Source organism: Zerene cesonia, chromosome 2, assembly GCF_012273895.1.
Source record: "Zerene cesonia ecotype Mississippi chromosome 2, Zerene_cesonia_1.1, whole genome shotgun sequence".
Lineage (NCBI taxonomy): Eukaryota > Metazoa > Arthropoda > Insecta > Lepidoptera > Pieridae > Zerene > Zerene cesonia.
Window position 1 is genome coordinate 1,488,296 of NC_052103.1, and position 27,986 is coordinate 1,516,281.

The 27,986-nt window shown below is 33.7% G+C and overlaps 2 protein-coding genes across 3 annotated transcripts; both read left to right on the plus strand.

Annotated features, from left to right (window-relative positions):
- Window positions 1-618: 618 nt before the first annotated feature.
- On the plus strand, window positions 619-24,084 carry LOC119833882 (carboxypeptidase D-like). Of its 2 annotated transcripts, none has more exons than XM_038358103.1 (22): window positions 619-1,263; window positions 5,227-5,465; window positions 5,860-6,029; window positions 6,488-6,684; window positions 6,809-6,921; window positions 7,404-7,498; window positions 10,397-10,603; window positions 11,183-11,377; window positions 12,100-12,185; window positions 12,782-12,982; window positions 13,436-13,521; window positions 14,038-14,194; window positions 14,538-14,704; window positions 15,231-15,341; window positions 17,240-17,396; window positions 17,919-18,585; window positions 19,159-19,331; window positions 19,928-20,063; window positions 20,528-20,727; window positions 21,081-21,180; window positions 21,630-21,767; window positions 22,089-24,084. In XM_038358103.1, exons 1-22 carry the CDS (start codon window positions 817-819, stop codon window positions 22,205-22,207), a joined length of 4,161 nt encoding a protein of 1,386 aa, XP_038214031.1. In that variant the 5' UTR covers window positions 619-816; the 3' UTR covers window positions 22,208-24,084. The 2 variants fall into 2 exon arrangements, with proteins under 2 accessions (XP_038214031.1, XP_038214039.1); XM_038358111.1 differs by having other exon boundaries at window positions 10,445-10,603.
- An 802-nt stretch (window positions 24,085-24,886) lies between these two features.
- LOC119833916 (uncharacterized protein KIAA2013 homolog) lies at window positions 24,887-27,986 on the plus strand. The gene has a single exon (XM_038358152.1). It carries the CDS (start codon window positions 25,056-25,058, stop codon window positions 26,937-26,939), a length of 1,884 nt encoding a protein of 627 aa, XP_038214080.1. The 5' UTR covers window positions 24,887-25,055; the 3' UTR covers window positions 26,940-27,986.

Below are 27,986 nucleotides of genomic sequence, written 5' to 3' on the forward strand. Positions count from 1 at the left end.
AAACAATCTAACTTCACGAAGTTAAACCGAGCAAAGCTCGGTCATCCGGGTACGTAGTAAATATCGATTGTTTCAGTTGATAGGCCTTTTTTTAATATAATTATTAACTATATCTTATTGCAAGTTGGTGTTAACTTCTGGAATACCATACGTAACGATAACTAGCGAAAAGCGTTATTTTCGTTAAGATTTATATTCAATTTGCCATTCTTTTCATTCTTTTAAAATATTTGCTTTTTGATAACACGCTAGACGTTAATAAAAAATGCCAAAGGCCAAAACGTAAGAATGTCAATTTTTTAGTAAAGTGTACCAGAAAAACGTATAGGTTGTGGAAAGGGGATGAAATAATTTCCTATTTTCGGTCTTATATTTTTGCTTATTCTTGTTACAATTACGAAATTGACTTACACATCAAATCAAGCTGTATGATAGTTTTCTGAGCTACGCGTAATGTAGGCATAAGATAAATGCTTAAATAAAAAACTAAAAATTTTATTTTCCTTTTCAATGGCAGTTTAATACCGTTCTTAAAGTGTCATCAACCTATTAGTCAAACCATAGTATTATGTTATCTGTGGGCTATCTGACTAGTGACGTCTGACGTAACGTCATACTCATAGCTGATGTCACGTCAGCTGCGAGTCCGGATCGCGACGGGCGTGAATAAACTTTCATTGCTTTATTACGGAACATAATAATTTTGCTGTGCGTTCGAGTACAATGTGCGCCTGGATAAGAAAGTCAAGTGTTAATCTCTTGTGACTTGTGTTATTCTCTTTTGCAGACCAACATTCCGTTGCATAAACTCGCAAAATGGGTGCGAAATACAAGTTCATGTTTGTGTTATTTATTTTTCTTATAAGTGAATGTGTGCCTAGATCTATAGAGGATGACGAGGAGCCGTTCTTGGCGAGTCCTAAATACACGAAATACGAAGAAATGGTCAAGCTCTTAGATAAGTTAGAAACTTCATATCCGGAACTGGCAAAAGTTTACTCAATTGGAAAGTCTGTTGAAGGACGCCGACTTCTAGTAATACAGATTAGTGAGGGTATACACAAGATTCATCCCGAGAGGCCCTCGTTCAAGTATGTCGCGAATATGCATGGAGACGAGTCTGTGGGTCGAGAGCTGGTTATTTACTTGGCTCAGTACTTGTTGCTCAATTACGGCAAAGATGATAGAATAACAAAACTAGTCAACAGTACGGATATTCATTTGATGCCGACACTGAACCCTGATGGATTTGAAGCTAGCAAGGTTAGTTTATCAATTGAGTTCAAATGGTCTTCTATGACATACTTCAATAAAGAGGTTTTTTATGATAAAGCATGTTAAATTTAGTCAATCTTTGTCTTTTCAAGTGTCTTCAAAAAAGGGGTAGGTTATCTATTCAACTGTATTTTATTTGTGTTTATTTCCTTTTACTTGGTGCATTTTATGATTTTCTTTTTATTTGAAATGTGGTGCCATTTATGTTTGTCTACATCTGACAACACTGACTTGAAACACAAAAAAAAAACATAAAAAAATCTTGAAACATAAAAACTTGATAAGACAATTGTTATATAAAGTTTATATATTCATGATAGAAACTAACTTATTATCACATTTTCCACTTTTAGTATGTTTGTAGTAAGGAACTTATTAGCATGGTACAAAAAAATCATGACAACATTAATAACAGAATATGAAAGATTACATGGATATTTAGGTTCAGTTCAGGTTCACATTCAGTACAGGCTCTAGCTCATAGCTTTCCGAATAAAAAGAGACTGATAATTCTTAATAAATAATTAGGTTAAAGAAGCAGTGGTGGCTCAGTTGTGAGAACCTTGAACTTCAAAATCGATAAGTCGGAGTTCGAGACTGGGCGAACGTGCAGGGAATAAATTAATTTTTGAATTTATCTGCACATGTAGATAAAATCACCACTGCTTAAAACAGTGAAGGAAAAGATTGTGAGGAAACCGGCACGTCCACGGAACTTGTGACTTCTGCCAAACTGCATATGGCCAGCGTGGTGGATTATGGCCTTAAATCCTCATAGGAAGCCTGTGTCCCAGCAGTGGGAACATATAAGGGCTGATGATGATGAATTAGGTTAGATTTAAAAAAATTACTGGAAAAGTTCTCTCTTATGCATTTACTATTTTCATGACAGGTTTATGACACAATATCAATTCAAGTCAATTTTAATTATTGTATCATTTATTTTTAGATTTCTGCATTTACAGGAAAACCCATATAGTACCCATTCTTGTGGTATTTCTGTGTTAAAACTATCTCTATATACTTTCTCAGGTCTTACTTGGTACTAAGTTTTATCCAAATTGGTTCAGTGGTTCAGGCTTGAAGGAGTAACAGACAGACTTATTTTCCCATTTATAAGTATAAGTGTGAATAAATGAAGTGTGTATGTGTTGTGTGTGTGTCCTTCTATAATTCTTGAATGATAAGCTGTGATATTACTTGTTATATTTATAAACAATATGCAAACACTGCCAATATACAGCAGAGGTCTTTTGCCTGCAATTTCTTATCCAGGACCTTTGCCAATTGCCCTTTAGTGTATGTATTAATGTTTATTATGATAAAACTATCTGTACCTCTGTGCTATAATAATTCAAAGATGAAGAATTTCTTTGTTTGTTACTTTGAATGTTATCTCAAGTCTCAGGAGCTTTTGGGTCGATTTCAAAATGTCTTTCACACTTGTATATGTATGACATCCCTGAGATTTATCCTATTCTACTAATATTATAAATGCGAAACTTTGCGAGGATGGTTGTATGTGCATGTATGTTTGATACTCTTTCAAAATAAACTAGCAAACCCGGCAAACTCCGTATCGCCACCAAATAAATGATTTCGTTTTTCCTGCTTTTCTGCTGAAATTTTTCCTGAATTTTCTTTGCTATAAACCTCACGGAGCCCGAGACCTTTCCAACGAATGCAAAACCGTGGAAATCGGTTCGTGCGTTCTCGAGTTATAGCGTCAGGAAGGAAAACCCGACTTATTTTAAAAATATTACTTATTTCAAAATAAATAACACATAGGCACGAAACTAACACATAGGACCTTTTAACCTGATATTCCTATGGAATACATACTCACACGGGTGACATCGTGGGGCGCAGCTAATATACTGATAAACTATATAGCTATATAGCTTGTTAAAAGAAACTAAGTTCCCATAATGAAGAAGGTAATTAATTATGCGTTTAAATTAATAGAATGAGGACAAATACAAAACTTTCTCATAAAATAGTTATAGCAGGAAGTGATTATACTGATAAATAAGAAAATTATACAATTCTAAAAATAAATTAGTATTTATTTTTATAAATAAAAATAAAAAATATATATAAATATAGTTATTAACTGATGCAAATCATGAGGTATTCATATCCTATCCTATTCCTATTCCTACTAAATATTATAAATGCGAAAGTTTGTAAGGATGTGAGTATGTTTGTTACTCTTTTATGCAAAAACGACTGAACCAATTGCAATGAAATTTGGTATGTAGACAGCTGATCAACTGGAATAACATATAGGCAACTTTTTATCCCAATATTCCTACAGGATATGGACTTACGCCGGTTACTGTATAATTTTGTAGAATAAAATATTATGTAAGGTTTCATAGTGAACATCACCCCTTTCCAATAATTGTCCCAGAAGTGAAGCAGGTTCTTTATTCCACTGTTTTCTTTTTGTTTTTTTTTAGTTTAGTGGATAACTTTGAGTGTTTTCAAACGATTGACGTTTTTATTTTTGAGCTTGACAGGGAAGCATTGTTATATTATCCTATTTGGTAAAGAAAATATTTTAGACCTCTCATTCCAGTGCATAGAGTTTACCCAAAATGTCATTCAGGATCTAACAAATATTTTTAAGCCATTAATTTATTTTTGTACTCCTAATTCTACACATAATATTTTATTCAAATGCTAGCACATTATTCAAAAATTTAGTTGATTTATAAGAATATTTATGTGTAAAAAAAATCGCCAAAATAGAAAGCATATCTTAGCACACAGAAGATAAATTCAAATAATTTTTAACATAACATATATACATATTTGTAAATGTATTTACTACAAAATTGTTCTAACAATGACTCATAAGTTTGTTTATGTCTGCCTTAATCTCAGTCATATGATATTTTCCTTTAGATATGACGTAAAAAATTGATGATATAATAATTGGTGCATAGTATCAAACTGTGGCAATGATATCAGGGTTTATCAAAGGTTGTAGGTAATTCCTGACGTAAAATATTATTTACAGAGATATCATAGTTTTTAGGGTTCCGCACCTAAAGGGTAATACTTTTATTAATATTGTAGGTACTAGACGCTCGTCCCGGCGCCTCTCGGATATCCAGATTCCTGTTTTGTACCCAAAGAGCATTTAATCGGGGAAATAAATGTTCTATCAACCAAGTTGGCTCATACTCTGTCTGTATGTCAAATTTCATAAAAATCCGTTCAGCAGTTTCAGTGTGATTGACGGACAAACATCCAAGCAAACAAACTTTCACATTTATGATATTAGTTTGAATCCGACTCGCAATTGACCGATTATGATTCATTTCTTTCCTTCATATGGTAACTGCTTGAAATTTGATTGAAATTAATTTGAAATTAAAATAAAAGCCTAGTAATCATTTTAACAAAAACCACAACAAATGTGATTAGACTATAATATTTTTCTTTATATTTGTTTTATTTAACCATACAGGCTATTTTATTTTAATTTTAAATTGGTACCTGCAATTAAAATGCTCTATAAATAAAAACTGAAGAAAAGAAAAACACATTCACTGTTAGGTTAAATGAACTCCATAAATAAAAAACAATGGATCTTATCACATAAATCTAGCCATGAAAACCATTTGTATTGTTTACAAGTTCATTATGTTTTTTAACTAAGTACATAAAAATTTTCAAATGACTTCAAAGAATAAGGGTTATCCATAGGCGGGATATTTACATGTAATTTGGCTACTGAGCTGGCGGTTTGCTTGATGGTAAGCGATCATTGCCGCCCATGTAGATGACAAGGGAATAATAGACGATGGGAGTAGACTAGATCTTCCGTTGGAAAATGGTACTTTTACCGATACGAAGTGGCCCACTCCGTGCCGAAGTGTGCTCGACTCCCACACTCGGATCATGACAAAAACAACTAAAAACAAACATCCCATATTTCAGGAAGGTTCCTGCGAATCACCCAACGACTACAAAGGCAGAAATAACGCTAACGGTATAGATTTGAACCGCGACTTCCCAGACCAATACGATAAGAACAAATCGAACGACGAGGAATACCTGTTCAGGGGCAGGCAGCCGGAGACTGCGGCTATGATGCGGTGGCTCTTGGAGAAGCAGTTCACACTGTCGGCTAATTTGCACGGTGGCGCTGTTGTGGCCAGCTACCCTTACGATTCTAGGTACGTTCAATATAGTAAGATTGTATTTTCAACGGACTTCAAAAAAAGGTTATCAATTCGACTGTATTTTTTGTGTTCGTAACCGTAACTTGTTACTGGGTAAATCGATTTTTATGATTCTTTTTTTATAAGAAAACTTGTACCTGCCATGTGATATCATCATTTAAATTTTGTCTAGTTTCGACAATTTTAAGGCGTTTTAGTTTTTTGTATAAAGTAATCATTAGATTTTAATTATTTAATGGTTATTGAACATTTATCAATCAGTCAAAAGCTGCTTATTGTCTATATTCAAATAGAAATTTCATACTATGATGATGGCGCATGATGGCGATTCATTTTTAGCTATAGAATTTTCGAATATTCATTATATACATGTCTCTATCATTTTCAGTTTCGACGACAACTGCTGCGTCGAGAATCGTTCGCCCGATGACGTCATATTCAAACACTTGGCGAGCGTGTACGCGTCGCGGCACGAAGACATGAAGGGGGGGAGCGCGTGCAAGCCGGAACACTTTGACAATGGTTTGACAAACGGCGCTTATTGGTACTCGGTTAAGGGTGAGTTTTGAGTAAATATTGACGTGACTTAACGACAGTACACATACATTTCTAGAAATTATCAACGAGACAACAAATTAAAAACAACAAACAGGCAATACTATCATATATAATCACCTTTTGCAATGTCCCCGATAGCTATGTGTGGTTTTGTGTATTTAAAAGCAAGACCAAGTATGTATTACCTGTTATATGGCCTGTAATTGTTTTTAAAACGGATCCTTGCTAAATTGCTTTGTGTCCAAACCTTACTTCATATTAAATATCATGAAAATATACAATATATATATTATAAGGGTTAAAATTGCCTTGCCAGAACTTTCATTTTCTCCTCGTCTAACGACCTTACGCCTCTGAATGTTCTTGGGCGATCGTAGCGCTTACAATCTAGTGACCTTCCAGCTCCCCTGCCGAATATGAACTATAAAAATAGACCGATAATTGTCGTTCATTCCCAGGCGGCATGCAAGACTTCAACTACCTCCACTCGAACTGCTTCGAGGTGACCTTCGAGCTGAGCTGTTGCAAGTATCCCTTCGCGAAGGAACTGCCCAGGTTCTGGAGGGTCAATCGCGAGCCGCTGCTGGCCTTCATGGAGCAGACACAGATGGGGGTCAGGGGGTTTGTGCTAGATGAGGGAGGAAACCCTGTTAAGGTAAATTGTAGATCAAATTTCATTTATTTCGTTGTTTTAACATTCACCACCTGTTCGCAAAGCAGTTTCTACAGAAAATATAAAAGATATAAATGAAATGATTATATTTCAAAATTGTTTTCAGAATGCGCAAATAAAAGTGGATGGGATCGGTCACACGGTGAGAACCACCAAACACGGAGCGTACTGGCGACTGTTGCTGCCAGGAGAATACAATATAACTACTGTTGCAGCCGGGTAAGTAGTTAACATCTTCTAATACAAGCATTATTATAGTAAGATTTCCCCCTTAAAAAACAGCAAAGCATTTACTGTTAATGTACTATTAGATATTGTGTTATGATCTTTGAATAAAGCGTTTAAAGTCCATCTTTGTAAATACGTGAGTAGGAGTAAGTAAATGTAAATTTATGTTGTACAAGTGAGTAAATCACTGAGCCAATTTTGTTGAATATATTCATGTTACGAAAAAATAAAATCCTAGAAAAATATTACCAACGAAAATAAGGATTGTTCCTTATGAGTTTTCTATATTTTGAGGTTATAAATTTGATACAATTTTTTGGCTTCGTTACTTCAGATACTTTCGACTGGGTGAACTGATTTTAACGATTCTTAGTTTGTTTGAAAAATTCTGAAGGCGGTTTAATTTTAATTATGTAGTTATTGACCAATTGTTTTCACATTGTTGTATATTTATATATCCGATCCGTTTCCAGTTACTCCACCCCGCCGCCAATCACCGTAAAGGTGGGTGACGCCCCGACCGTCGTCAACCTCACCGTGCACCGTCGCCCGCGCACCCTCACCGACGGTAAGTCCCTCCGTTACCATGACAACGCCGCTGTTACTCTCACGCACTGCTGGCTGCTGCTGCATCTTCTTCTCGTACTCATCATAGAGGCGTAGTGGGTGGGTTTAGTGGTATCTTAATAGAAATTCGGGGTTCAATGCGGCATCTGTCTTGTGTAATTTTTTAGACTAATAAATAATTTTTTTATAGATATGAATTTCGATGTGTGGTTTTTGAGGGTAGATCGAAATAACCACTAAGTACAATAACCTCAAAAAATATTCATAGTTAATTCGTTGTTTGCTGGGAGTAGTGGAATAGCTGGTTTTTGGAGCTGCCCTCAAAAGATGATTGGGGTCATTTTATTCAGGGTATTGTGGAAAAATTTTATTAATACACGGTAGTGGGTTCGAAATTTCCTTTTTTCTAATTTCATGACCACACTCACACGGTCGTTGCTCATTCCATAGATCATAGGTGGAAGTAATCCAGGAATTTGAACCTTATGATATGTGTATGGTTGAGTGTCGTTTGATAAAGATAATGTACATTTGTAATGTGAAATAGGACTTATGTAATTATGTTACTAACAAAATAAATTATGATAGCTATAATTTTGTTAATATTTTTATTGTAAAGGGGAAAAAACACTAATTATAAGTATTTATTTGTCAATACTGCCTACTAACAATGTTCATAATTTTACTAATAAAATTATTTAGCTCAATTATATCTAATTGGTCATTAAAGTCTAAGGTTTCTGTTCATAATCATGTGTTTCTGCACTGGGAGCAATAAGGTAACGATGATATTAAATTGTTATTTTTACGAATTGTCATATAATATGCTCTAATTGCAATATGTACAAGAAAATGTTCTAAATAAAAAATATGTAAATAATTAATTGCCGGTATGAAAACATCTCCATTTGATAGCGTGAGTGTAATTTGATGTTTGTCACATAAACTCTAGTGAGGTTAGATATTTTCTTAGAATATAGCAGTAATAAGAAAATCATGTTAAATATAACAATAGAAATATTATGCGTATAAATTGCTCAAACTATGATTAAATTTAATTGTTCCAGTTAAAAATATGAATTTGTGGAGATCATATGTGATATTATTTATTATTTAAAAATGTGTATATGTAATTACCGTGTTGAGTATTTATTTATTAGTCTAAACTATTTACTTGTATCCCTATATTTGCTTTAGGCTGGCAGGTATCTATGTTAAAAAAAATATATATATTTTTCTAATAAGGTAATTAGTTTTTTACAAAATTTAGTCCAATTAATATTGCCAGCATACAAATTGATTAAATAACGAATAAGTATATAAAGAAAATCGTATGGGAGTACTACATATTTAGTACCATGGTTTTTGCTTTGGTAGACAAAGTAATTTATTAACCATTATTGATAAATTAATATTATAGAGATGATTAGATATATGTATTTGGCCACAATTCGATAAAGAATTCTTATCCATATTTTCTTGTTATAATATAGGATGAAGAAAATAGATGTTTGTAGCTTAGTAACAATATTTAAAATAAATTATAAAAGTAAAACAGCTAATCAAATTTTACATGTGTTTTATAATTATTGATATTATTGCGGTTGTGTATTTTGTATAGATAAAAGATTGACTTAATTTTTGGCGCTACACGGAAATGGGTGGTGATGGTGATATCATATTGGAATTCTAATTTTAACTAATTCCAAGTACTTCTGATCATTTACAATTAATTTATGTATAAAAAAAATAAAAAAAAAAAACATGTTGCTAAGCGAAAAAAGCTAAGAGAAAAAACGTACCACGCGTGAAGCTGGGTTAGTTATATACAATTTGACCTTATGCCTCTCCGAATATTCATGGGCGGTGGTAGCGCTCACCATGGGCGACCCACCAGCTCCATTGCCGACTATAACACTAAAAAAAGAAAAAGAAAACTTGTGTATAATGAATACTTTTTATTATTAGCTCTTGATCGAACTGTATTTCAAATAAAAAAAAAAACATTTCAATATCTTCAAGTTTAGTCACTATTTAATTTTATCGAATCGAATTACAAAAGTTAAGACCGGTTTCGATCAAGTCAGGTATCCTGAAAACGATAAAACTTGGGAATAGTTTAACGTTAGATTTCTAAGTGTAAAGGTGCGGTTCAGGTGTTTCATGTGTCATCCCTCCGGTTTATTTCTGGTGTTTGCTTTTACCCGTCCTGTAGACGAAATTTGTTTATGTTGTCCACCCAAAAAAAAAAAAAAACTCCTTTTTTTCTCTTAAAACCCTCTTGTAACCTCTGTTGATTTGCCTTTTCTGTTTGTTTGTTTCCTGATAACACGTTTTTGATCCTACACCCTGTATTAATAGGAATAAACACAAATACAACTATATTATTTATTTTTGCCAATGGAGTCTGTCTAAACAGTGACCGTTACTTAGTAATTTTATAAAATTAGTCTTATTATCGCAAATACATAAAATCTAGTCATTATAAACAAAACATTAACTGTAATAAAAAATAACAAAATTATCGTTATCCCGCTCTTGTTCCTGCTAATGAAACAAAGACAGACAAAGACAGATGTACGTCTTAACACTACACGCACTATTTATTCCTATGTATTGTTTATAATTTAGAATCTATTGAACTGCCATTGTATTGATATTGTAAATATTTTTTAATATACACAATTATGTACCACGTGTAGTTTTCTTTCACTCTTCCCATTCTAGTTAACTAACAAGTTTCTTATTAAACTTTTACATTAAATAATTTAACGTTATTTTTCCAAACATTTCTCTCACACTGATAATCATTATCGTTGTAAGTTCAGCGCATTAGACACGAGAATAAAATATACATAACATTCGAAAAATATCAGAAAAATAAATGGCAAATCCTCAGAGGTTAAAAGAAGGGCGCGTCACACAATCGACGGTCTCTCTTCGCCAGACTTCGTTCACCACAGCTACGAGAAGATGGAGAAATTCCTGAAGGATCTGAACGAAAATTACCCGGATATAACGCGGCTGACCAGTATAGGAAAGTCCGTGGAAGGACGTGATTTATATGTCCTGGAGGTGACTGAAAATCCGGGAAAGCATATACCCGGTGAGTAATTATTTAAAAATATAACTCTAATAAAACTCTGATAATATAAGTTTGCATTGAATAGGTTCCGAAACTAATGCACCGATTCTTAAAACTCTTTAACCAGCGGATTGTAACATTATTCCTGTGTGTCCTAGGCTATATCCAATTTGGTTTTTTCTTGAGTCAGCCCGGAAGGAGTTTGGACTAAGGGGTAGTAAGTAAAAATGCTGGTTAACTAACATATCAAAACCTGATTTAAGTGTTATAAGACTTATTACAATAATATCTTTTTTACACGCTGACCATAAAAAAGTTACAAGGTAAGATATTTTTGTTTACAAAATAAATGAGAGAAAAGGAATTGTCTCAATTAAACTACGTCAACATAAAACAATTGTATTAATAGTTTAAAGATTTTGCGTTCATCGTCTCCAATAAAAATTCCTCCTTCATCTTCTTTTTCTTACCATCTCATCCAATGAAAACCAATTTTGTGAGTGCTATGAAAATATTCGGCTAACTTTTTCAATATCGAAGCAAACATTTACTTAAATATTTGCAACCAGTTCTAGCCCAGTTCTGTTTAACACATTCCAGGCAAACCCGAGTTCAAGTACGTAGCCAATATGCACGGCAATGAAGTAGTGGGTCGCGAAATGCTGCTCCTATTGGCCAAATACCTCTGCCAACAATACACAAACAAGGATGACAGAGTTCAGAAGATTTTAAACTCGACCAGGATTCATATTATGCCATCCATGAACCCTGATGGATACGAACATTCGAGAATGAGTAAGGTTTCTTAAAGTATACGTTAAAGTTAAATTAGCCTAGTGATCAGATCTGCAATGATTTTATAACATGCAAATGTGGATATAAAGCATCTCATTTTTTTTATCTTTATGGTCAAGTTTTTGGGTACTATGTATCGAAATTCTTAAAGAAATTTGTCGTGATCACATTGAATTATCAAAACACAACAAACAACCAACAAAACATTTTATTTGTCGGTTTTCATACTTTAGAACTTTCGGCTGAACTGAACTATTGATGATTCTTTTTTTGTGATTTTCTTTTTATTTATTTGAAAGCCGCTGCCATGTAGAAATTGGTCTAGTTCTGACAATTTAAAGGCAGTTTAGTTTTGTTGTTAAAAATAGTTATGTTCACACAAACACCGTTAATCCTATCCTACTAATATTATAAATGCGAAAGTCTGTAAGGATGTGTGCGTGTTTGTTGCTCTTTCACGCAAAGACTACTGAACCGATTGCAATGAAATTTAATGGTACGTAGATATCTGGACAACTGGAATGACATATAGGAAACTTTTTATCCCGATATTCCTACAGGATACGGACTTACGCGGGTGAAACCGCGGGGCGCAGCTAGTAATTTATAAATATCGGGATAAAAAGATGCCTTTGCATTTATAATATTAGTAGGATTCGTGCAAGTTGATTGTATAATGTAAATTATAAGGATAAGATGAATATAAGATGTAATCATTACAGCGGACTACGGTAGCATACACGGGCGGAACAACGCCCACGATATAGATTTGAATAGAAACTTTCCCGATCAGTTTGGAATTAATTCGGTAAGTAAATATTCCTACATATCATTAAATAGATTAATGCAGGGGTAAAAAATCTAGCTGGCCCGGGAACGGGCTGCCGCTGAGGGGGTCGATGACGTATATTAACCAGCTCCCGTTACCACTTCATGAAAGCGGCTCGTCGGAATACAGTGGGGTTTTAGTCGGTAAGAATCCGACATAATCCACGGCTCCTTTTCCCCGGGGGCCGTGGGTATCTATGTAAGATTTCCCCACTATAAAAAAGTAGTAAAAAATCTGAAGATACCAGTGTTGTTGCAATCCTAATTAATGGACTAATATTATCCCATGACATGTCATAAGTGCCAACCCGCACTTGGCCAGCGTGATGGATTATGGCTTAAACCCTCATAGGAGACCTGTGTCCCTGTAGTGCGAATAAATATAGGCTGATGATAAAAAAAAATTAACATTTTAATTTATGGATGACCCTTTGTTGAAGGCATTTTAATAATCTGTATATAAAACTATGGAACCCAAATATGAGTTATCGACAGTTTGTAGCCTTAAAATGCTCATAGTACTCGAATGTAATTAAATATAAAAAAGAATCGATTATAATAAAGACAATATTACAGGAGAACATGACACCAGAACCGGAAACGCTAGCTGTTATGAACTGGTCTATGGCCATACCGTTTGTCCTGTCAGCCAATCTCCATGGTGGTTCTTTGGTAGCCAACTATCCATATGATGGGAATGCTGTGATGAAGGACGGAATCAAAAATCTAACGCCCGATAATGATGTTTTCGTCCACCTGGCCCATGTTTACTCTGAAGTGAGTGACCTTTTTTTGATATAATGCAAAAAATAGTAAGTGTTTTGTTGGAATATCGATTCCGGGAAAATTGGAAACTCCTTGGAATTCGTAGTGAAATGATTTAAGAAAGGTTTGTTATGTATAAAATATAAATTTTATTTTATTATCAAATCAAATAATAATTAATACAATTCATCCGTTTAAAGTGGGTCAAAATCGAGTCTAAAGCGAGTCGGTTACATACAAACATACAGGTGAAGCTAATAAGTATCATTATGTAGGATTTTTGAAGTGAAACTTCTTTAGAATCGTTGTGATTTCAAACCGGATGCAACGGAAAAACGACAGGTAAGAGACAGAAATATACATACTATTTTAATCATTCTTTTGTCGATTTACTGAAGTTTCACTTCTATCGTGTGTGAATCGCACACACACCTTTTTTTTTAAAACGTTTCTATATTTTAACAGACGCATCACAAAATGCATCTCGGCCAACCGTGCACCAGAGCGAGCCTCGAAAGATTCCCCGAGGGAATTGTCAATGGCGCCGAATGGTGAGCATAAAAAATTCCATAAGACAAAAAGACATTAAATATATCACAACATAATATAAAACAAAGTCGATTTCTCTGTCCCTATGTGTGCTTAAATCTTTAAACGTACGCAACGGATTTTGATGGGTTTTTTTTAAATAGATAGAGTGATTCAAGAGGAAGTTTTATATGTATAATAACATTTATTAAACTACTCCGAATTAACGCGTGCAAAGCCGCGGGCAAAAGCTAATTTTATGATAATTCAGTAGATAACTCAAAATAAATGTTCTTAAATAGTACCCCTGCATTCTCAATAGAGGCTTGAGAACATAAAAAAGTGTTAGGTCACAGAACAATTTCCATAGAAAAATCGAGAATATCGTATTTCTTTAAACAGGTTAAATTAAACAATAAACGGAGCCGTTTTATTGTTAATTATACGCATTTTCTAGTAAAGATTTCTTTGTTTTTCGTTTTTTTTTTTTTGTAAAACGAACTAAATATCTACAAATATAAATATCCAATATTTTTCAGGTATACTCTGACGGGAGGTATGCAGGATTGGAACTATCTCCATACCAACGACATGGAGATAACACTAGAACTCGGCTGCTACAAGTTCCCTCCGGCGAGCGACTTGCCCTCTTACTGGGAGGACAACAAGGATGCCCTCTTGGCGTTTATCGAACAGGTTGGGTTTAAAAATGTTTCATATGTAACAACTCAATAATAGTAATTATAAGGTAATGAAGAAAGCGATAATTAAACATGCGTGTGACAGCCCTTAAATAATGTCCCGAGCTGCTCACAATATGGCGCATGTAGTTCGGGCTTGTTTCTTCCTCCCTTTGCTCACGCACCTTGACTGACACCTTGACTTATTTAGACGTCTTCTTAGAACGACTGTATCGATCCATAGACTGGTCATTTAGCCTCTCGGCCACCCGATGGTCCCGCCTCAGCAAAGGCAAAGCCAGCCCATATACCCTGTCTATTCTTTAAGAAATTCTCAAACTTATTAACCATACTTTTAGGTACACCACGGCGTTCACGGTTTCGTCCACAGTCACATCGGGCATAGACTAGCCAACGTGACCATAAGTGTGGCCGGCATAAACCATAACGTGAAGACTGCCAAGGACGGCGACTATTGGAGGCTGCTCGTGCCCGGCACGTATAACATCACCGCGAGTAAAGATGGGTGAGTGAGGTAGTTAGTGAGTGAGTGAACGACTGAGTGACCGTTTAATGTGTAGTGTAAGCGGATGAGTCATGTTGAGTGAGTTTGTTTTATTTCCTGGTTGTTGTATATAACAGTAATAATAATCAACTTATCTATGATGCTATAGCGTGGTTGTAGCAGTGATGAAATATTTTGCCTAATTAAATAATTTTAATAATTTGTTAATAAAATATTACTTGAACTAAAAAATTGTGTACTCAGATTGCCTCACAAATAACTCATTTGATGATGACACAAACACTCATTGACATTGTCACTGAGTGAGACACTATTTAGATATTTCACTCGGTGACTATTAAAAATTGTCTACATGCTATGTGTCTTGTGTCACGTTTTGATGCAGAAAGTAATTTAGTGAGTGAGTTGCTTATTATCTCACTGAGTAAATTTAAACTGACAACTTATTAGAATACATAGTGAACTAAATGCATACTTTATTGTATTGGATGTATTCTAATTAAATCAATTTCACATCTACCTACAGATACGAAAACATAACGGAACAAGTGACCGTCCCACTGAACGGATCTGTCAGTCTGAACTTTACGTTGATGCCAGACGATCCTCAGCATTGGTCATCCGCGTACGACTTCCGGTGAGTGTAGAACGAGCATTATGTGACTTGAAAATGGTAATAATTTTGTTCTTAATTTAAATTTGAATGACATTAAATGACATTAAAAAAAAACAATTAAAATAAATATTCCAATTTCGAATAAGAACAACATTAAAATTAAATGGTTTAGACGAATTTAGCTTGATAATATCGTTTAGGTTATTATACTTCTATTTCTCCTACATTTATATTACCTAAAAATATAAATATTTTCAAGTCACTAAAATTTATTGGCAAACTACTTACGGACTCTGACTCTCATTCTTAAATATTCTAATATCCATTCTATGTATATTAAGCTGATTATTATGTAATAACCTCCTAAAAAATATTATTTATTTTAATAAAGGCTTAGACGGTCTACATATGCTACTAAAACCAAAATTAACAGATTTAAACATGACAGATAACATTACCAGTTAATTCGTGAAGAAATTATATTTTCAACTTTATTGTCTATTGTGTAAGGTTTACTTTCACTTGCGTCGTACCTTCATAAATTCAATGTGCGTGTAGAGCACATGAAATTACGAGCACCATTAAGCTCATGCTTCAATTTAGATCTTTAGTCGTATATAATAGAGTTGAAAATCCATTATATTTATAATACCTTATTTCTTCTATCTCCTTTTAACAAAATATTTTCCAATACAAAGTAAAATTAAGCATAAAACATATGCAAAGTATAGTCGTAGTGGAAATCTTATATCTTACTTTGTACACAGTAAAACTCTTTTATTAAAGGTTACAGTAAAAAGTTAGCGCTCTTATGTAAATCCGTTTTAAAACTTGATTATATAAGGCATTTGTGTTCCCATCTTTAACTTCTATGTCTGTCCGCTTTTTGGTGTCGGTTAAACAACTCATACAGATTATCTATATTCTAATTATAATTATGGTATATGGTAGGTGAAGGATTATGTTTTTTTTAATATGATTTATACGTTCATTTTTTTTTTAATAATACTGTATATTATTTTAATAGATGTTTTTCTTATATTAAACAAGTAAACAATTTTTTCAAGAAAAATAACAGGAAATATCTGGACATAGACATTTTATATATTATAATTATCGGGAGTGGCTATTATAATTATTCATAGTATACATATAATTATGCTTAAATTGTTATATTATTTTATTGTGTTTTCTGTATGGAGCCTAAATTTCTTAATTAATCGTTTGTTTTATTGTGTTTTAATTTAAATTTAAAATTAAAAACGACTTCCGTCCTTCTTTGACTGATTGGATCTCATGTAATTGGCATGCTATTGTGTTAATATTCTGTAATTAATATTGGTTGTGATCTCTGTTATATCTTTATTATATTTTTTATCTGTTATATTCTAGTAATAAATGTTTATTGCAATCCTTGTGTTGTGATTACCTTTACGCTAACTGTTTGCATGTACTAACTACATATTAACCTTATTATTTCTCTTCTATCAAATGTGAAAAAATCGCTTACCATATGGAAAATCGTGTATACGTTACCGTATGTAAGTTCAAATAGATATAAAAAGAAATCTAACACAATACGCCGGAACAATTGAACACAAATTAGTAGTTTCATAGTCATAGCTTCTATAAAATAAATGTCAAAATCCAAACACCCGAAGGTGAAACGAATTTTCATACTAAATAATTGGAAATAAACGCCATGGCATAACTGACTTACATATTGTATTAAACATATTTTTTTGCACTATCTTAAAATTTAAAAGAATATAAAAAAACATATCTAACACCCTTGAGCTTTTAAAAGCATAAGAATGTCCAAATTTAAATATCATTCCATCGACAATCGATCTAGCAAGTCTATAGAAATTCACTATTTCAAAACACCCATAGACAAACAATGTTTCAATTATCCATAGAGTATTAGAGAACATAGTGAACACGCAGTACCACACGCCACTGGAGATTTACGCGGCGCTCGCGGAGTTGGAGAACAAATTTCCGGATATTGCCGAATTTCGAGCTGGAGATAGTCTAAAGACGTCTATGTTGCACGAATTGAAGATTACTGACGATGTAAGACAATTCTATTTTTATATACTGTTGTACTCTCTGTTGCTACACTTACTGACTCGGCGAACGATGTTGCTTGTTCTACCTTTTATCGTTTAGGGGTATGCAAATAAATATTAGTCCTTCCATAAAAAATTAAAAAAAAAATGACTCGAGTGTAGTAACAAACCTCACGACGGGACAAGTTTATATATTAGATCTATGTAACTTATAATATACATTTTAAGTGTTTGTTTGATTGTATGCTACACATTTTTTCATTCAAACCAATACTTGTTCTAATAAAAAAATTATAATTGTGATGTGCTGAATGTTCAATTTATTTAGGATAGGCATAATGTGTAAACTCTATCTTATTTAAGTTGTATAGTATAAAGTTGTTGTCCACGTCTTTTTACAGAGGTACTTCAATTCAAATAGTTTTAGTAGAAATATCTACGAAAGGAGTTATTAGTATATTCATTCTACCAATATTTAATAACATTTGAACTTTATTGTTATACATGTCCTAATAACAATTTTCAGGCTGGTTCGCCGGAAGAGGCGAAATTCCACATCGGAATAATAAGTAACCTCTACGGATCGCAGCCTCTGGGTCAGGAGATGCTTCTGAACTTCGCGCGTCACCTCTCCACTGCGTATCAGATCGGCGAACCGATTCACAGGCGCTTGCTCAAAAACGCAGTGTTCCATTTCATACCAAATTTGGATCCCCTTTTCGAGAAGGTCCTGAAAACCTTCGATGGCACCGAGAAGTGTGATGTGGAAGTACTGGAAGAGGAGTTCGGTGACAGCGTCTATAATTACCTAACCAAGAAGGACCCTAATCCGTTGTCGAATTACACGAGAGAGAAGGCGTTCATCAATCTCCTGCAAAGCGAAAAGTTCGATTTGGTTCTCGAACTTTCCTCCGGGACCGAAGATGTCGCTTTTCCAGAATATTCCAAGAACATAAATGAGAAATTCGCCCAGAAGTATAGAGATAACAGGGCTTTTGTGGATAGGTATCAGTGTAAGACAAGGAACAATATCGTCCATGGGAACCTGATTGATCTCTTGTTTGAACGATTCAATACTCCGGTGATTTCTGTGGGGCTCAGTTGTTGCAAGATGCCCTCGAACAAAGACATTGCGTGGGTGTGGAGGGACAATCTGAGGGGAATTATGAAGTTTATTGAATCTGCAAACACAGGTAACGAGTTATAATTGTTTCTTTTAGCATTTACATTGCCATGCTCTTTCCCATTTTATAAAAAAATCGCTTTCCGCAATCCCTATATCTGTCCGTGTGTCCCTATGTATGTTTAGTTCTCTAAAACATAGGTTTTGATGCGGTTTTGTAGGTAAGAGTAAGAGTTCAAAAAGAAGGTTTCTATCTATATGTTTTTATCGTATAATTCTATTGTCCAATACTTCTAAGAGTGAAAGGTAACTTATAAATTTTTCAAACTACTGAAACTACTTAATCAATATAGAGTGATGGTTTATGATAAAAATACACTATCGATTCAGAACTTTTTGTTGACTTTTAGGAAAATCGGTAATTGTTATATCAAATAAATATAGGGATTAGAACCTAATAAAACTAGAAGTTCACTAAATTTCTTCTACGAACAAAAAAAAAGTTAATGAAACTGTAGTGTATCGTATTTCTTTGACCTAACCAATATATTTTTATTTCTTCTTTCTTCTTTCTCCTTTCTTTCTTCTTTCCTCTCTCTAATCGGGCCAAAAAAGTGATATCATTCCATTTAATTCGTGACAGGTATAATGGGGTATATAAAGAACGAGGAGGGTGGCGCGATGCGCGAGGCGAGCCTGGCGATCGCGGGCACGTCGCGCCAGTACCGCGTGTCCGCCAACGTGGCGCTGTACCGCGCGCTGCTGCCGCCCGGCGACTACCGCGTCATCGTCCGCTGCCACGGGTACCATGATCAGGTGGGTTCTGATGTGTAGAGGTACCATGATCAGATGGGTTCTGATGTGTAGAGGTACCATGATCAGGTGGGTTCTGATGTGTAGAGGTACCATGATCAGGTGGGTTCTGATGTGTAGAGGTATTTTAGAGGCTAGACAAAGACTCGTTTCCTTTCCCTTACCCTTGCTAGCCTTTTCCTTCCTCTCGTCAATATTCTCATAATCCATTTCCAATTTAAAATTGGCAATCCATGTGTGGAGGCGTAAGGTCTCCAATTGACCTGACATCTCTCCATGGGCGGTGGTAGCGCTTACCATCTTACCGGCGTGAATTAGTAGCATGCCGCTGTCCATTCCTTCATTCCATACGTCAATATCCCTCGTCCTTATCCCTTACCCCATAAAGGGGTGGTTATCGCTAACAATCAGGCGAACCACCAGCTCAGTTTCCCACTATCACATAAAAAAACGCCTAGCCTCTCGGCTACAAATAATTCCGCCTCAACAATCGAATTTCTACTACTTGTATTATTATATAGTCTAAAATAAGCACCTGTTACGCCACTATATGGCGCCGAATCAAGAATACGGGAAACTAATTCCACAATTCCTTCTAGATGCTAACATGGCGAGTAGTGGAGGGTGTGGTCAAACAAAAGGACATTATAATGAAGCGAATCAATGCGGAACCGATGCCAGGCCAGCTACAGCCGATACACCTGGCGAATGATCCAGATCAAGTGTATGTTACTGGTGAGGAATTCTTATTGATTTTATGGGATTGGAAGGTGAATATCCTGGTTCAAACCATTGTTCCATCCATGCAAATGATCCATACCATTTACATTTTCTCTCTATTATAATTGTGAAATATTAACGAGAAAATTAAGTTTTAGTGCATATTAATAAAGTGTCCCACAAAAATGGATTACTGTTGCTATCAATAAATTGTATTGGAGACATGGAAAACCTGAAAGTGCTTGAGAATAGTTATCTTTTAAGGTTTCGTAACCCGTTGGTTTAAAAGGATATGGCTCCGCCCTATTACCAAGACTTTGCTGACCGTTTCTCTGTCTGTCTGTCCGTTAATCTTTAAAAAAAAAAACTTGCAAATAATCTGTTTTTTGTTTCCCTTTACGTCGTTCACGTTCCATTCGACGCTGTTCGTGTAAACAACTTCATAAAGGAAAAATTATCTATCCACCTTCTATTTCCAGGTCTGGCTTTGGACCACAACAGTCTACCTCTGCCGACAGACCTTACCGTATACCCATTGGACTCTAAACGGCCTCTCACCTCGAATATGACGGACGTGAATGGTCGGTTTGTAGTGACTTTACCAGTGACTTATATGGGACACGAGGTCAGAATCGTGGCTGACAGCGATGGTTATATACCGACTAGTAGACATATTAAGGTAAAATGTTATATCCAATTGACTATAATATATATTATATAATATGTAATATAATATATTATAATAGTAATTTATATATAATAGTTTGCCTTTTTCATCCGAATGTATGTAGGTTAAACTTCTGAAATTCTGTTTGTCTCTCTTTTTTTCTTTGTCCTACTATTAACAGTTAATATAAAAAGCGTAAATTGATATATTGTCTTTAGTTTTATTTATATTACCTTACACGCTTACATTGCTGGTTCAAAAATAGAAATTGTATTATTGAAATATGTTTCAAGATACTTAAAAAAAACAAATAAATTAACGTTTAATCTCATAGAAATATATCGATCTCTCTCTAACTAATACAGATAAGTAGCAGCGAGAACGTGACGCCGAATGTTCTGTTCAAACTGGAGCCCGATGATAAAGTTTTGGGCATGCCGCGGCTAGTATTCGTCATGGTTGCAGGTACTGTAATAGAAAATATTATTTCGACAGTTTTATTGCAAATTTTCCTATTTATAACTGATAAAAACAATAAATCATATACATTCCAGCATATATATAATATGTTAAAAAAAATTTGCATTTTTTTTATCAATGCATTTCTTAATAGTATATAGTTTCAAAATTAAAATACGAAAAATATATGAAATGTAATATGTTTAGTTATATGAATCACATCGACTAGTTCATTGTTGGTAAAGAACGTAAGTTAATTAATTCAAGAGAGTGTTAAATTTTGATATACTTTAATGTAAAACAAGTTAAGATAATTATCGGATTATAAATCTTACAGTCTTATAAATAAAGCGGTATTCCCAAATATCCGATACATTATATCCGAGAATAATGACAACAATATTGTTATTTGATTATCAACCTCATCTATTTACAAATAAGGTCTCTATTCCCAGGTATCCTAGGCGTGTTCGTAGTGACAATAGGCGCTTGGTGCTTCAGCTGCCGCGAGCGGAAGGACTCGAGGCGGGAGTATCTCTTCACCCAGCTGCCGGCTGATGATAAGCGGCCGCTGTGTGATGACGCTGCTTATGGTTGGTGATGAAATGTGATGTTTTGTGAGATTTCGGTGGGGGTGTGTGTATGTGTGTGTGTGTGTGTGTGTGTGTGTGTGTGTGGATAGATTATGTAGAGGTAGAACATGGAGGATAAAAGGATGGCTGAAGCAAGTGGAAAGTAAAGTATTAGAAATCTTCAAAACTGATAGCAAGCGGAAACTTCACTTTTCGCACAAGACGTGCGCATACGTCGTTTTCGTGAGAGTGTGTAGATGCGCGCGCGCGCGCGTTTGTTTGTGCGTGTGTAGGATACCTTAATCCGAGCTATTTTAGTCACAATAAATAATTTATTTACAGATATTATCCGGAAACCGTATTATGATGAAGAGGATCTTCCACCATCAGAAACAGACTCGGAAGACGAGGTCGTTCTACTCAGATCGGATACGGAGTGGAAACAGATGGCGAAAGAATAAATGGAAATTTCTAAAATGTTCTTGTATATTATATATACAGTACTAATGATGTAGGTCTCAAATTTAATTACGTTTTGGGATAGATATCTATTTCTCTTGATAGCTGATCAACTGCCGCACTCAGATATATTAAAGCCAACAGAGAGCCAATTAAACATTTTATGTAATTTGTTTAAAGTGACCCTATAATATACTTTCATGTGCATTTACAAAATAATGTTTTATATATCAAGCAATAGGAGAAAGTAACAAAATTTATCACTTTGTCTGAGTGCGACAGAAGAATCTAGAAAATTTGTGTTGTGTCTCTGTCATTCTAATTATATTTTACGTATGGGTGAATGTGACAATACATCGGAGAAGACTTTCACATTATTGACCGATCGAATTTATAAGGCTGATGAGTGTATTAGTAAAAGATTTACTCCATTCCATATATTTTATGAAAAATATATAATATTATATAAAAATTATATAAATAATATTATCAATCCATAAACCATAATTTTCTTAACACAGATTGCCAGAGCAGATCCTAGTTGGATTTCAAAAATAGATGTTTACGCGCTAAGATTTTTTTTTTAATTCATTCGTTCGTTTTTCAAATGATGATTTACGAACGACCGCTACTTGATATTTGGGCGAATAGAATTCAGTTTAATACCGTCTGTTAATGATTGGTCTAATCAATAAAATAAGTCAAATCATTACAGTTACTAATGACACATTTTTTTTAAACATGAATTATATACTAACCTTTTCCTTAAAGAAAGAATATGATATTCTGTCAACGCATTTAATGTATTGAATGGAGTGATTTTGACATCATATACGAATGCAATGAACTGAGTAATTTATAATGACTGTATTTTTAAATAGGTTGTTTTTTTTCTGGCTATGCACTCATAAACTTCCATACTATAACTTCACCTCGCTCACAAATACTTTTTATACGCACAATGCTCATATACTCAGTTCATTTCTCATTCCTCACATTTAGTATAATTATTGCATATAAAGCATAGAATTTTAATAAATACGATAAGTGATTTTAAGTATTAAAAAAAAATTCCACAAACTATTTTGACACAAATATCTATTTTAATTTATACTAAATTATTTATTATTTATTAGATATATAATGAAATTTTATTTATTTCATTCTTGCAAAACTTAAACTCTTTGTAAAAAAATCATGATGATTCATGGTATTAAATAGATTCAAACAGAAATTTTCCGCTCTCTTTGAAGCTGATTTAAATCATGAATAATTTCTAGAACAAATGTTTTGACAAAATTATCAGTATTTGGTTTTCTATATCTACATGAATTTATACGAAAATAAACATTCCTTCTTTTTTTCATCAATTTATATTTTACATTCTCATCTATATAGCTTAAGTAAGTAGTTCCTAGTGAAAACTTGTATGTATTGTTTATTAATATACTGTTTTTGCATAATGCTTTTAATGGAACACATTCCAGTGTGACAAAATATACAAACACATAATAAATAAACTTTACCTACGTTTTGACGTAAGTATCTAAACATTTCAATTTTATTAATCTGTAACTTTTTAACAACTTATTATATATTTTGATGGTTTTTTTTACAGTGTATATGGTAACATTTCTTCTATTATTTTAATATACCTATATATTTTAATTATATTAATCAATTAAATTTTTTATGATATTTTAAATTTATTCCTTTTACACTGTGTTTTAAAATCGAATCTCAATTGAAAGCAATACATATTATAACATTATTATTATATAATTATTTAAGGTGCTATTGTTTAAAAAACTATATTTATTTTAGTATCATGCTTTCATGTGATAGTTCAATTTTAAGGTATAATAAAGTATTAATATAATATGGTCTTTCCTTTAGTCTAAATACCTAGTTGTATTTTATTAAATTTCTATGTAGTTTTCTTATAAACTTATTGATGACCGGCCAATTCATAAGATATTATTAAGAAGCTGTTCGCCTCGGCTCTGTGCAAGTTGACACATCATCAAAACGAAATAAAGGCTATACAAATGAAGTAAGTTTCAAAATTAGCACAGTTATAATAAAATACAATTATTATGTTCGTATTGTACAAACTCTTAATTCAAAGAGTCTTGGAATTTAAGACTACAGTCGCTTGCAATATTAATTAATTTATCAGCACGCTATTTAAATCATCACCGCCCAAATCGTTGAAAGAAAATGTACAATAAATGCCACAATGCCACAATGATTCGCATCAATTAACGTCAACATGCCAACCCGTACATGGCGAGTGTGGTGGATTGTAGTTATTTAATTTTTAGACTTGCTTGGCATGGAACAAAAATGAACTGATGATGATGAAGGATATACATTTATTAAATATATGCACTGCATTTTGCCATTGTTTAAATATAAATGTGTAATAATAATTTTTGTGTATGTGTATGTCTTAGCACATTGCTAGGTGCGTATCTTTTTTCTAATGAAATGATTTTAATGTAACTAATAACGAGCGACGAGATATAATAAGAGCATCAGTTTGTTGCACTCTCAGATTATAATGATTTAGGTAAATTTTGTATTATAGTAATGTTGTACTGTTACCTATTACGTTATCACAATATTTTACAATCTGTAACTATCACTTGACTTGTCATCAGGCTGCCTGTCAAATTTTGTCTATGTATTTGCTGATAAGTTTATTGTGTACTGTGAAGACAAATAAAATTTTCATAAAAGTTTTAACAATATGATATCTTGTTTAAAATGATAATAAACGATCTGACTCGAAGACTGTGTTCCGCAAGTTGTATTTAATCGTACTGCAAATAAATTGTAAGGCTTATAATGGAGCGACCCGTAAATTATAGTGATTTGAGCCGGAGAACCGGAGACATTTTTCGGCGTTTAAATAGACTCACAGATGGTCCAATGACTCGGAAAAAGCTAGTTATTTTAGTTCTTGTTTTAGTATTTTTTATTTTATATCTTGGACCGACAATATTGAATTCATTATTTAGCGGCGAAGGTTCCTTAGCGAGCAGCCAGACTGTATGTCATCGAAACTTTATAAATCCCTTTCAAGATGCCTTAAGCCAATATGACGCTTATTTAAGATTAGAATCGGCAGCTACCTTATCGTCTCTTAGCCACAACTATGTGCCTTATGTTGGGAATGGACTTATAGGTATGGCATTGGAGCACGATTCATATTTAAACATAAAACATGGGCGTACTTTATCTCTACCGGTATACTACCATCCTCTGTACATCATCGATGATTACGATATGAAAGAATCAACATTGGTTGATTATAAAAAAGGGATTGTGCATAGATTTCAGTGTAGCAATTCAGGTATAAAGGTGTCATATCAATATTATGCACATAGAACAATACCATCTCTGTTTGTTCAAGAGATATTAGTAAGCAACCCATTGAATGTTGCTAAAACTCTGCATATGACAGTACCAAGGTTATCTGATTGGCCTACTTCTGTGAAGCAAACTATAAAATTACACCAGGGTGTGGACAGCAAGGAGTATGAGGTAGTCACTGGAATGATTTCTCTACCTGACAGTGACAATGTGATAGCAGTTTCTGTAGTAAGTAGGAAACTCAGTAATAAAGTCCAAGTTGAGGCGAGAGATGGTCTAGACTTAATGATACTAACTACAGTACAGTACAGTCGACCAATAAAAAAAGCAGATTATGCCAAGCAAAAAGATTTGGTTGAAAAAAAGGCTATTGCAGAAATGGAGAAAGTAATTGCTCTCACAAATGATCAGGCAGCTGTACGGACATTAAGAGATAACCATGCTAGAGTCTGGGAAGGCTTGTGGGACACTGGGTTTTATATATCAGACTCGAAAGCCGAAGGCGTCATAAATGGAGATAGAATAAATGCAACCATATATGCCATTATGTCTCAAGTACGAAGTTTTGAACATGAAACGCACATAAAACCAGCAACAAAATCTGAATTACTCCGCACCCTTACATATTCAGAAGGCTGCTATGGAGGCTATTCAACATTAGATGCATTCAATTTATGGAAACCATTGAATTCTTTACAGAATTTAAACAATGTGGCTAGTATTTGGATGTTAACATTGGAAAAACAGGGTTGTCACAATCTCCTCAGAGCAGGAGCGAGTGGTGTGAACCAAGCGATGATTCTTAGTTTCGGAAGTTTAAGATTCAGTAATCAACACCTCGAGTACAACATTCACCCATCGAAACTTCATAGAGACTTTTTATTTCGACGTGTTAATTATGGGAACATGACGCACGTAAACATCAGCGTTATCTTGCAAGAGGATAACAAAGCCGCCATTTTCGTAGCGTTGGATCGTTCAGATAAAACTTACTACGCCTGTGACGCGGGCTGTCTGGACTCCGCTGTTCAACTCGGTCCATATAGAAAGTACTTCCCAGTTAAACTGACAGAACCGTTGACATCTATTCTGTATATCACAGCGGATAAACAGCATATGGAGGATCTAAAACATGCGATACATGTGCATGAAGTTGTCGAAGCACCACCTCATGAATCCCATGTTATAGCTCTACATAAGCATGGTCACAGTTTGGGAGGACTGAACCCACTATTCTGGGTTTCAATCATACTCTTAATAGTCATGTTCCATTTATTCCTATGCAGAATAATTATGAACGAATTCTGCGATAGCAGTACAAATGTTAGCTATAAGAGGCTATATAATAAAGCATAAATTTGTGTGTTGTCCTATTGACTGAATTGCTGGGTGTATTTATATTAAATAGTTTAGTAACATGAGCATGCCTCATGAATTATGTGTATATTCATGCCAAGTTATACATACCTTATTAACCATTGTTGCCGAAAACTAATGATATTCTCTGAGCTCTCCAATGTTTTGTAATTGATGGGAAATTAGTTTACCCCCAGGATATTGGTTCCTTTTTTGTAGAAGAGAATTGTTTGATATAAAAACACCCATATGTATTAACTTCAGTATTTTATGTTAAATCATAATATGTACTGTTTATTGATGTATATTTTTATATATCTTGTGTGATTTTCACATGCTTTCTCTATATGGTCAATATAGATAGATAGAATTTGATTTTTATAATTATAGTTAAAATAAATTCGTGTTTAACCACATGGATGAGGAAGAAAAATAAAGTAATATAATTCGCTTATCATCACAAAATACATTATTTATCTATTTTTCGTTTTAATTTTAATCACGATTTTAAGTAAGTACATCAAAATGTGATTTAGGAATGCGAGCTTCGAAGTAATGAAAATAAATAAGTGAATGCTTAAATAACAAACCTGCGAATTATACAATGTGAGTATCGCTTAAAAATATTCTACTTTTATGGTAGGTTTTTTAGGAAACATATTCACAAATTTATGTTAAATTAAAAAAGAAATGTTTCAAAAACAAGTTTAATTTATGCGCTCAATTGCATCTACAAAGATTGTGCAACGTTTTTTGTTTTTACAAAACCTATTAATTTTTAACTTTTTTGTTTACATAACCCATTAATTTGAATTTCATCATTTTCGATCCAATTGAGTTTATAAATTGATACTAGTCCCCTCCCCCTCCCCCTCCCAAGCTCAAGATAAAGAAACTGAACTGTGACACAAATACTGAGTGTAATAACAATTAGCCAAATAGCTGGATAAAATAATAATTAATATAATCACAATTCCAAATTGTAAATATATACCGTTCATGATTAATTACTATATAAATTATTAGAAATACTTAATGTTGTATATA

Excerpts from the sequence above, each read along its gene's own strand:
- LOC119833882 (XM_038358103.1), top strand. The coding sequence starts at position 817 with ATGGGTGCGAAATACAAGTTCATGTTTGTGTTATTTATTTTTCTTATA. Across the intron at positions 7,499-10,396 it reads CCCGCGCACCCTCACCGACG|AGGTTAAAAGAAGGGCGCGT; the intron begins GTAAGTCCCTCC and ends GCAAATCCTCAG. Across the intron at positions 21,181-21,629 it reads AGTATTCGTCATGGTTGCAG|GTATCCTAGGCGTGTTCGTA; the intron begins GTACTGTAATAG and ends CTCTATTCCCAG.
- LOC119833916 (XM_038358152.1), top strand. The coding sequence starts at position 25,056 with ATGGAGCGACCCGTAAATTATAGTGATTTGAGCCGGAGAACCGGAGAC.